The sequence below is a fragment of the Habropoda laboriosa genome, unplaced genomic scaffold (assembly GCF_001263275.1).
Source record: "Habropoda laboriosa isolate 0110345459 unplaced genomic scaffold, ASM126327v1 scaffold9, whole genome shotgun sequence".
In the NCBI taxonomy this organism is placed as follows: Eukaryota; Metazoa; Arthropoda; class Insecta; order Hymenoptera; family Apidae; genus Habropoda; species Habropoda laboriosa.
Genome location: NW_017100191.1, coordinates 90,706 through 102,392, shown reverse-complemented (window position 1 = coordinate 102,392; position 11,687 = coordinate 90,706). Strand labels below are relative to the sequence as shown.

Below are 11,687 nucleotides of genomic sequence, written 5' to 3'. Positions count from 1 at the left end.
CGCAAGCTTTGCCATCCAGGCCAGTCCTATAAACAAAATTGCATTTAAAATAATTACTTCTCAGTGGTGAACACGTGAAACTGTGGTAGATGACGTATCACCGCCCCTATATATCACGTGAAATCGGTGTTCCTAACGATAGAGCGACAACACTGAAGCAGACTCCTCGAGTAAACACGTCTAAGAATGTCAATCGAATCGTCTGAACGGCTCCCAGTGGCGTTAATTAAATTCCAGCGCGAAGGATAATCTTCTCCTTGACACTACACCTCTCTAGAACCCTTCGCCAACTCTCAAACGCCGAAATCAAACGTTACTACGTTTCATACAGAAGTACGAGTACACAGAGAGAGAAATAAAGACCTCGCGATCTACTGAATAATTCAACCTATTACCCGTGCTTTTATTTAATATCCACGGGTCTAATATGTTGCCAGAGCCGTGATGTAAATACAAATCACGGGAAGAAAGGGAATTCGTTATATAAAGGGAGGCGGAATCAAACTAGACGTCTTCCTGTTTCGTTATTCTCACACGTTTCACATGAAAATTCCTGCGCGCATTTGCATCTGCCTGACCCGAGAAAAAAAGCGTTCCATTTGCATGTTATATCACGCTTCGGGGACGAATGGGACGCGAGTTTTCGCTGTATGCAAACACAAAACAGAGAGGAAAAAAGAAGGAGAGAGAGTGAAGATCCTTGGGTTTTCTCTTTGACGGTTTGACACCTTATTTCCCGGCTAATTTGCCTCTACCGCGGCTGCAAGTAGTACGGGTCAACGATAGCGGAGTCTCGTAGAGTAAACAGCCGTAACAAAGATCTCCCATGCGTGGAGTAAACGAGAATTCGAGGAGATAAGAATTTTCGGAAGGAAGAGAGAACGATAGATCAGATTTCTGTAAAGATTTAGATTTCTTCGAGTTCGAGGGGCAAGGAGAACGTCTGTAGGATTGGGAGGAACGGGAGGAGAAGTTCGTGGAGGATTGGTTTACTCACGACTGCAGCATGCTACTGCGATGAAGCAATTCCGATATCTTCGAGTCGACCTTGCTGGGTAACTCCCAGGCCAAGGCAGCAGTCATTCCCATCACTACGTCGTTCTCTTTGGCGAATGTTCCCACCGTCAGACAGTACACCAACTGACAGATAAGAGTGAAAATTAAGGAATAAAATAGAAGTAACGAAGAAGGAATGAAAATTAACGAACCAAATAAATAATAACAATTTTCTTCATTTTTTTTCTTTTGTTCACTTTACCTGCAAATTGCTGCCCTCTGGGAAAATTAAGTACCTCTTCTGTCTAGATAAGATCCTCGATTGTTCTATCGCGTTCCCCATAGCCCAACTCGTCCAAAAATCAAGGTACACGATGACGAAACAAAGACCTCGGACGCCCTGCATCCCTTCAAAGCAACCGCAACTCGTCCTTTGGCACTCATGCGATCACCTATCACACGGTTAGCCTCACATCGAAAGGGAAAGTGTCGGAATCGCGTGCACTACCGGTGAACCAGAGTAAAAACCAAACGAAGATGAGAGAATGATTTTAACACGGCTGATATGTGTTCCGCACTGAACAACTGCTACATATCTCGAGCAGCAGGTAATATCTTTTTTCAGCGGAATGTAACGGGAACAACGGGAGTTAGCCATGTTTATCCACGGGTCTAATGAACTGGCTGTGGGTACGCGATGAAAATTTGTTCTGTAAACGAAAGATTAGGCCGTTGTTTGATACTTGTCGTGACCTCGCCTCTCCGCGTGTTGTTTCCTTCCAGAATTCCAACGTCTAATGAACCGATACCACTCTCGACGAGATTCTCTTTCTGGTTAATGGTAAAAAAATATCAAGACCGACTGTCGTTACCATTAGCATATTTAATTAAAATTCTGAATACTTTGCTCCTTTGAACGCCGTATCAAAAAGAGAAGAAATACTAGCTCATTTGCTTATTTAAAATTTCATTTGGAACATCCAGTGACCCACATAGCACGCGTAGAAAACGCATTAATGGAAAATACATCCAAGTGCGACAAGATTAAAAATACATCAGGGAAAAGAAGAAAAAGAAGATATTTGAAATAAGGTAAATAAAAAGTGTACTCTGTATACATAAAAGATTTTATTCGGAATGACAACGGTGATCAAAACGAAGACAGACGAGGGCTCGTATGAAATATAGGCCAGGAGCCATCCGCGGGCAAACGAAACGCACGCTCATTGTACTTTTAAATGCGCGCTTATATTAATTCATACTGTCTTCACCGGGGAGAATGTTACCCCTTCTGGAAAAACCGGTGGACAGAGACGGAGAGCACTTTTTCAACCAGGGCGACACTTATTTCCTCATTTCGCAGACCATAGCGGCGGAACGAGCGTCTGTTAATTGCATATGGGAGTTGCGCGCGCGCTCGCTCGCTCACCTCTCGTCTCTGGCAAGAAAACCGCAGAGCATTCTAAATTAATGCTTTTCGTTAACGCGTGCCCGCCAGACCCCCAACGTGGATGCAATTATAACTGTTCTGTCGTGGAATGTGAGTGGCCTGTCGCGTCGTCAGAAAATCCGTCCACGAATAGTCAACGCTTCCGGTTTCAGATTTGCACGCGAGGCAACCGCGAAAACCGGTGTTTAGATCTGTTTTCAAACGCAGATAGAACAGAAAATTGATTGAGATTAAAAAGAGGCAGCTCGGTACACCTTGGAGCTGAAGAAACGTGAAATTTTTGTGTTCGCTGTGCGATAGTTTGAAGTGAACGCGGTATATTGCAGGAGATTGAGAATGAAAAATTTATGGAGAATTTTCTTCTTTTTTTCTCGATCGAAGGAAAAAGCTAACGTGGAGGTTAATAGGAAGGAATTCAATTAGACGAGCGCAATTTCGACTTTTTCGTACACTTCCCTCCTCGTTATTCAGATCTTATCTTCGATTCTTCCGGTTTTATTGCTCCATAAAACCATCGATTCCGATCAACTCTAGGGGGCAATTCCTGACGTGAACGTCGCAGTAAAGAGGCTCCCCCGGTGAGCTGTTGCTCGTGTAGGATCTGAAATTAGCGACGATTAACGCGCCAGTTCGCCTAGATCGACGTTAATATGCTGCACTCCTCTTACCCGAGCAGCAATTTTAATATCTTCGCCAGCACACCGTCCCTCTGGCTCACGTACTCCATCACCGAGCAGATGTTCTTCAATAGGCAAGATCTTCCGTTGAAACCGTGGCTGTAATATTCATTAGGTAAATTTTACAATCAAGGAGAAAGTGTCACGTTTTGTGCCCTAAGTGGGGCATAAAACAGGCACAGTCTGTGGAGCAAATTAAACCAATAGAAACATTTGTCAATCTAGACCACAGTGACTTTCTCCGCGGAATAGCCACTAGAATTCCAAGTCGTTTTTAAAGGCCACTTTTGTTGGGTCGTGACGAGTGTTGGTCGAGGATTAAGTATCGATACCTGACGTAATGTAATTACTTGAAGTGTTATAAAAGTTTATAACTTTCACGACCATAAGCAGTCCAACGATGCACTTTGCGCAGAATGTATTATACATAGATACGTAAATTTTGTGGTTTCCGAGACTGAGTTGTAATTTAAAATAAAATATATTTAATAGAAACTGTACAGCTACACTTAATACAATTCCTCACAAGTATACGCTATCGTCACTCAAAATCATTGTGTTCTTCACACTGAATTTTCCACTCTGACCTCGCACACGCATCTTTCACGCTATTTCTCGCTATTTTCCTCTAATTCTACGCAGAATATCCTCGGAGACATTCTCAGTCACGTCCACCCAAATCCTTGTACTCAGACCCAAATACTCTTCTCCGGCACCTCTATTGCTCCAGCTTGAGAAGCCTCTGTGGCCTCCTGCTCCAGACTAAACACGCCCACAAATTCTCGCTCCTACGCGTATAACAAAGTCGAAGTAAAGTATTTTCTTCACGAATTCACGCAAAGTGTATTGAGACGTGAAAATACCCAACCATTCCCAAATAACGCAATAAAACGAAGACAATCCTGCATTGCCGATTCACCGATCCATGACCCAAACAGGAAGCCATCAGCCAGACATCCAACACCAACAAGCACATGTACGCACACACTGCAAATATTCCCTTCCACGTGACTTCCATACCTTCGACCACCGATCGCTACCATCCCCCTACACTATTCACGGGCTATTGAACTATTTATTACCTTTCGTAGACCAGCTCCGCAGCCTGGTGAACGTCAGATACGGACCTTCCCTTTCGTAAAGCTGCAGCCCCACTAGGAAGCTCCCATACCAGCTTGAAACCGGCTGCATGTGCAAAGATGGTCGAGTTCGGCAACGTGGTGATCTTGTAATTCACCCTGTACTGAAAAGCAGAGGGCTGCTGTTAACAGTTGGTTGGTTCCGGAGAGGCTAATGGCTGCCGGACAGTTGGCTGATGGAAACGGTCACGGTCACGGGGAACCGGCGCCGTTTGATTGTCCGACCTGATTGCACGCGATGATACGTGATAGGAATCGAGAGTCCCTCTATCAGATCGATCGGCGGCTTTCGTTGCAGCTCACGATCGAGGATTTTTCTACGAGGATGATGGAAGATGGCAGGTTTTGGACGTCGGTGAAATTTTATCTTTGTGAAAGAACAGAAATTGAGGAAAGCTTCGATATCGTGGCAAGGGACCACACAGTTTCCAATATCGAGTGGAACAAAGTGGACGTAAAAAAAAAAGAGAAAAAAAAGAAAGAGATTGGCGAAAGGGGGAGAGAAGGGACACGTATGTTGAAAGACTGGCTAAAATTTCAATTTCGAATCGACACTGGTGAGTACAGGGTAAACTCGATCGACCACAGGCATTTTCGACGTGGCTACTGCATATCCGAAAGCAAGGAGGTCTGTCTGGGACAAAATGACAAGGCAGGTGGTACTGGTGTTTCCTGCTAGACTGTGTACGGTACATGTATTTGTGTAAGCGATAGAGAAGCTTGTACAGGGTGTGTCGAGTGGGTTTGGCAAGTTGTTTGTCGAAGGAACACCTTGGCGACTCCCTATTCCTTGACTTGTACTACTGAAAATGAGAATACGTTCGTTCCTCCTTCTTCGCTGACCTTTCTTAACCAGCTAAGATTTTTCCATACGTTAATTCCTCTGCCTCGAGTTAGTAGCCTCAATTTCGCAGCTTTTACCTACGGACAAAAATTGATTTTCGAACTTTAACGAGGAGTAATCGAGGTTAAATGTCAGCCTCGTTAACAGGTTAAAGGAATTGATAGTTTCAGCTCGGTTAAAGAACATCCTGGAAGAATCTCGAAGCAGCACGGCAGACAGTAATAAACATACAGGTTGAATCGTATCCCGCTGCGTTGCATAATTTCCTGGCAAGCGTATGAATGTATTCAGGACCGTCGAAAAGGGAACGATGATAAATTGCAGGGGTGTTTCCGCACGATACAGTTCGCTTCAATTTCGTTTGGCCTCTACAGTCACCGCTGACTTTTCCCTGCCTTTTTGCAATGTTGCAATATCGTCTTGCGTATTTCTTCTCGCGTTGCGGTCACGTGAATAACGTAAAAAATAAACAAATCCTCGAATTTATTAGACGAAGATTAATCACACTTCGATATACGTGTCCCCGTTAATTTGGTTGAAGAAATAATGAATTTCCAGCGGAGGAAATGTACGTTGTAACCGATAGACGGGACTCGGTACCACCGTTATCGAATAAAGTGCAACGTGATGGCGCACTTTTGCACTTTATTATTGCACGCTGCATATTGCGCTGAAGAGAGAGTGAGGGCGGAGGAGGAGGCCTGGGTGTATCGATTTATAAACGGTGATCTGAAATTCAGCCGCTGTCTCGTACATTAAGAGGGGGCGCATAGTGCACGTGCAGCGGCCGTATCGTCGATACTAGGCTGCACTTGCTCGTAAGTGCACTGGATCATCGCGGGGCTGCATAATTCTTCTGGCGCGCGCACGCGGAATGGCTCGAAATGCGGCCTACAGCTGCCTGCACCTGGTGCAACCTGGCTCGCAGTGAAAATCGTAAACAATTACCAACCGGTAACTCCGTTTAGAATTTCATGGAGACGTATGCATCATTTCCCATGACAAATTTTATTCGATACCTGTCCTTTCGGTTCGCTTAATCCTCGTACACTGATACATTACAAGGAGAACGATCGTTCAGAAGTATTAGGACACCCGTTATATTCGTTACGGTTATTCCGAAAAATATTTTGACACTGTGGAAGCATGTCTTTCTAGTGATGTATTTCAGTTAATTATGAAAAGATTGACATTTACTTTGTACTTTAGAATTACATTTGATTAGTTTGATGCATTTTGTGTGTGACTTTGTAATACAAATTCGTGGATATTGGAATACTTCGTATTATATCAAATATTGACATTAAATATTATATCTTGATATTATGTCAAAATATTGGGATAATTCAATGTTCGTATTATTTGTACGCATAATATTTTAAATGTGACGAATATTTTTGCCTACGCCGTGTTTAATGGCTGTCTTGTTATTGTCCGAATATTTTTCGGAGTAACCGTGTGCGATTTAGCCCTTAACTACAGACATCTGATGTGCAAGACGTTACCACAGAGGTGTAATCTCTCAGGCTACTTTGGTCATTTTATTTATTAAATCGCTGTGTTGTGGAAGTAATTTAATATAACTATCTCATGTAATGATATACACCTATACCCCGAACTTAGACAGAATACATTTCGTGTAAATCGAAATCATGACTTTTTGTATGAAAAACCGTGTAAATCAAGAATAACCAAAATGCGCGTAATTTGGTCAGTTAAATACTAATTAACTTAATTAAATCGACGGGGTCAGGGTTCAGTTTCGAGCGCGCGATCGATGAAGGAAAAAATAGCCGGTCGCCAATGAAAGATTACAACATGAATGCTTTTTGTGTACAAAAAAGGGGGAATTCTCTTTTCTAGGTGTAATGCCAGTGTTAACAAACGAACGGTACTATAATAGAAACAATGACTGTATAAATAAATTTTTGTAAAAATGCTGCCTTTTCGTGTGTACCTTTGAACGACGAAGGTTGCACGATTCTGTAATATACCGGGTGTCGCAATTTTTTCCAAGCTTACTTTCCAAACTTTGTCAGTATGTTCTGTGGGTGTAAGTAAAAGAAAAATGTTATACGAACACAGGTCGTTTGATGCTTCATTAAAAAGTTACGAAAATAATAGGAAATACAAAGGGAACAGTAACGGGTGTGCGGTTATTACGATACATAATAGGAATAGATCAGCGATATGTTCATACATTTAGTCTGTTTATGCGAGCTGTGTTTACCATCTGAAGTCGTTGAAAGTGTTGAATGTAACTTCTACCAGTATTTTGTTCTAACTTTTCAACGAAACTTCAAACGACCTGTGTTCATATAACATTTTTCTCTTACTTATACCCATAGAACATACTGGCAAAGTTTGATCGGGAAAAATTGGGACACCCGGTATGTTGTTTGTTAAGGCTTTTGAAAATATTTGAAGAAAAAAAGCGGTGTGTTTATAATGTTATAGAAAAAATGAATGTAATAGTTTATCACCTGCTGTGCGAACACTAGAGCTCCCAAAATTCTCCAGATACAGTAGTGCACACATAAGCGTCCGCAGTCGGAACCGATTGCGGACGTTTAAGTGGGGAGGTGACTTCTGCGAATTTAACTAAACAAAAGAGAGGAGGTGTGTCTGAGTGGGATACCGATATATCAAGTGTCAGTTGTTCACATTTAGGAGTCGATATCGAATTACTTTGTTTCACTCGGCACGCTCGAACTCCACTCCGAAGTCCCATTTCCAAGAATTGGTAGAGATAGCGACGGAAGCTTATGTGTGCGCTACTGTATGTACTGTCCGACAAACCTAAAGTGAAGCCCCTGACGTCACAGCCTAGCAAAATGGAGGCAAAATAGGCGGTTCAGGTCATCCCCACTACTCTTGGGTCTTACACTGCAGGCACTTGAGGGGAAGTTGCGTTGTAGGTAAATGGTTTAGGAACACGAATTTAAGTCAGTTGTCGATGATAAAAAAACGGAAAACTGAAAATTATTTGGTCGCCTTATCCTCTTACCTATGTTGGCGCGTAGGATATATTTAATAGCGCAGACGTTAATTTCTAAGCGACTCATACACAATAAATTGTTATTGTAAAGGAAGCCTCAGGAAATGTATTAATATTTTCTAACAGTTAGAAAACTGAAATGTAAATATTGTTTTTGCTATTCCTGAATAATAAAAGTAGATTTCGGCGCATTAAAAAATTGCTTAAGGAGCTAAAAAATTTCTGGCTGCAATGAAAAATAGCGTGCCACCACAGACCGACAGCCACTTTTTACAGCCAATAAACGCCATCAAACAGCTACTATTTAATGTTAAAATTTTGACAAATTTGACAAAATCAGACGACATGTCGTCACTTTAACCGTAATATTCCGGCTTTGTTTAAAGATAATATTTCGACCTTGGGCTCATTTCGTAGCAATAAACATAGCAATAATCGCTGCTAAAGTTTCAATTGCTAATTTGACACTGTTCCCACTCGTAGAATAATTTGGAAAAAATACCATTGGATTGCTTGAATTTTAACCTGTAAAACAAGCTTATCGAAATAATAGACAAATTTTGGGAACATGGGATAAAAAAATTAAGTTTACCATGATACACGTCGTTTGGCGTCGCGCAGGCATCTGTTCGCCTGTTTATGGTGTCTGCGCGACGTAAACTTAATTTGTTTTCGAGCGCTTGAAAATATCATTCCGATCAATTATCGACTGCTCGAACGAGACCCAATCGTCATCTATTGTTCATAGAAGAGTAAGTGCGATAGCCTTATTCTATCCCTATTTGCTGACTATAAGGGAAGACCTAAGTGTAACTGCGATAGCCTTATTCTATCCCTATTGGCTTACTAACAGGAAGCCGTCGCAAGTTCCCCTACATCTCCCACTTTTAGGCCCTGTGTGACGTCAGAGGCTTCACTTTAGGTTTGTCGGACAGTAGTTGTAATAGTGAAATAAAAATTGGGACTCGTCTCTGAGACGAGTGGTCCGTATTTAGAGGGTTAAATTACATTTCTTCGTAAGATTTAATACCACATATCAGCAGAAATATATGTACCTGTTATTATCGTTAATTCTGCAACGACTGTTTAGTTTTGCTTCACATTCGGTAAGCGTTCCAATACTTACGAACGTGAGTGTACAGTACATGGCAAATTTTACCTCATTTATCTATTGCGAAATGAATAATTTGTTGTTGCAAGTGAATTCCAACTTTAAAAGTATTCAAACGGTTAATTTTTCAACGTGCACTCCATTACTTCATCCATCTTCAAAAGAACTTGATCAATGTTTTTGGTCATTTTTAAACAACAGAACCGGGGGAGAGTATACTTAGAGAAAGAAAAATTCATTTTTCACGAGAAGTAGAGAGAAAAAGAGAGAGAGAGAGTGGTGAGCTGTTTGTGAAAGATGTTATTACTCATGGAAATTGTGGAATCGCTCTGTTTATCAGACCACGTAAAAATTGCATTGATAAAACAAATTCCTCGAGAGTTTCCTGGGTGTTGCAGTCAAGAAAGACGATACTCCGTGGTGGTTCCAGGTGAACCAAGACTTTCCAAACCAGGTTTCTATCCAAGACTCGACTACGGGGCTAAATTTTCCACGAAGTAACCGTGACAAGGATAATGCATTCGACTTGGCAGGTCGCATGATACGTTTCAGCCCGATCCACGAATTACTCTTGGTAACTTCATCGCGCATTAATGCGCTGCATTACGAAACGAGCTCGTCCCGCGGCACGGAACGCCTTTTAAGGCGAAGATACGACGCAACGATTGGCTTACATTAGTTCTGGTCGTCGTATATGCCTTGCGGACCACGTGACGCGACCCGTAAACATAGTCGCCTTTCGACAAACCAGCGATCAACGTAATTTTCACAGAAAATCTTTCGAAAGTCAGAAAGTTTCGTATCTACGGTGTAAAGAATAATCAAAGCACGTTTGTTTTCATTGTCACGAAAAATATCGCGTTTCGTTAATCTCCCAAGGTATTAATCATTCTCTGCGAAGAAAAAATATTTAGTCGACATGTGTTATGAAAAATAGCACGTTTTTAATGGTTGTCTACGAAAAGTAGCCTGTTCCGTCTTTTGCTGCTAGAACTAACATGTTTCGAGTGATTTGCCACGAAAAGTAGCAGGTACCGTTTGTAACGACGAAAAAGAGCACATTTGAATGGTTGGCTACGAGAAAAAAGGATGTTTAGCTCTATACCGCGGCAATCGACAAGATTTGATTTGTTTTCTTTGGACCATGAAAGTCAGATACGACGGAATCTGACCTAATCAGAATTTTGTCCTGATATGATCGTAATATACAGTATTCCCCGTTTAATTGACGCAGACTCGAGTCCGCGTCGCGACTGTTATCGAGGAAGTTAGATATTCTGGGAATTGTTGACTGTTACCTCTCTTCAGTTCATTCGCTTCTCGAGAGTGAGACACATTTTCAAATTTTGTTCGTTTTGGAGATCAGATGGAGCTGTTATTTATTAAACAATATTTTCAAAGGTTGAATCTTTCCAAACACACTGAAACGTGTTAGTTTTCTCCGCGAAATCCAAAATGTGCTATTCTTCGTGGCGAAACAAAATAATGTATTAGTTGTCGCGACAAAGAACCAAACGTGTTTACGTTCGTAAAAGAACCGATGAAACGTGCTTCTTTACATGGTAAACTGACGTTTACCACCACGTTAACGGCGTGCCGTTCTTCGTAAGACGTATGAAATGTGCCACTCTTCGTAATCTAAGTGATTGACAGTTAACGAGGTATTCGAATGATTTGATCACCGGAAGAGTCGGGAAACTTGGCAGGCTTCGATACTTACGAAAAAAACGCTGCCCTTCCGGAACGCCAAAGATCTGGTAGCTCTGGCCGCGGCCTCCAGTTTGCCCGCGGTAATGAGGGTGAAACAGAGGATGCACCAGAACAACAGTCGCATAATCAGTGAATGTCGGGCCCTGAGCCAAGATGTCCTCGCGAACTTCCCGCTGCAGCCTGCACGGGATACTTCGTCTGATGTAATTGAGTCGCTTCAACAGACACCGTTGCCCTGAGTTATTGATAACGGTGCTTTGCCCCCCACCAATTCAACCAACCAGACTTTCGCTGTATTTAAATTGCTCTTGGCTCCATCTTTCTCTGGAGTCAAGCTTATGGTATTTTCCTTCCTCTTCCTGTTTTTTTTTTTTTTTTAGTAACGTAAGACGAAGTGTGTAAAGCACAAACTTAACAGACGACTGATTAATCGAAATTGTCGCACAGATCGATTGGTGGACTTTAAAATTTGGATAGAAAATACTTTAAGAAGGATAATTCGATGTAAATTTCATTTTCGAGAAGGTGAGAGGAAGTATGTAAACAAAGTTAAGAGAGGATTGATTAACCCTCGTACGACGAATGCAGGGTCGATAAAGTCAAGCGGCTTAGATTACGTTTGGTACAGGAAATACACCTATTTTACGTATCCTATGTAAATAAACACGAAAAATATAAAATATACAGGGTGTTTCCGAAAATGTGGGCATAACTTCGGGGATAGATTCAGTACGCTAAAATAAGAAGAAAAGTTCATATGAA

General features: G+C 41.8%; 2 protein-coding genes across 2 annotated transcripts in view; both read right to left on the bottom strand.

Annotated features, from left to right (window-relative positions):
- LOC108580218 overlaps positions 1-1,339 on the bottom strand; it is an 8,670-nt gene extending 7,331 nt beyond the window's left edge. The window contains exons 1-2 of the mRNA XM_017943927.1: positions 1,259-1,339; positions 998-1,140 (exon numbers count right to left, since the gene is read on the bottom strand). Of these exons, the coding sequence (XP_017799416.1) occupies positions 998-1,140; positions 1,259-1,339 (224 nt within the window). The remainder of the gene's footprint in view (positions 1-997; positions 1,141-1,258) is intronic.
- Positions 1,340-2,941: 1,602 nt separating this feature from the next.
- On the bottom strand, positions 2,942-11,049 carry LOC108580217. Its single transcript, XM_017943926.1, has 4 exons — positions 10,936-11,049; positions 4,206-4,366; positions 3,115-3,222; positions 2,942-3,047 (listed from the first exon to the last, which is right to left on the bottom strand). Exons 1-4 carry the CDS (start codon positions 11,047-11,049, stop codon positions 2,942-2,944), a joined length of 489 nt encoding a protein of 162 aa, XP_017799415.1.
- Between the last annotated feature and the right edge of the window lie 638 nt (positions 11,050-11,687).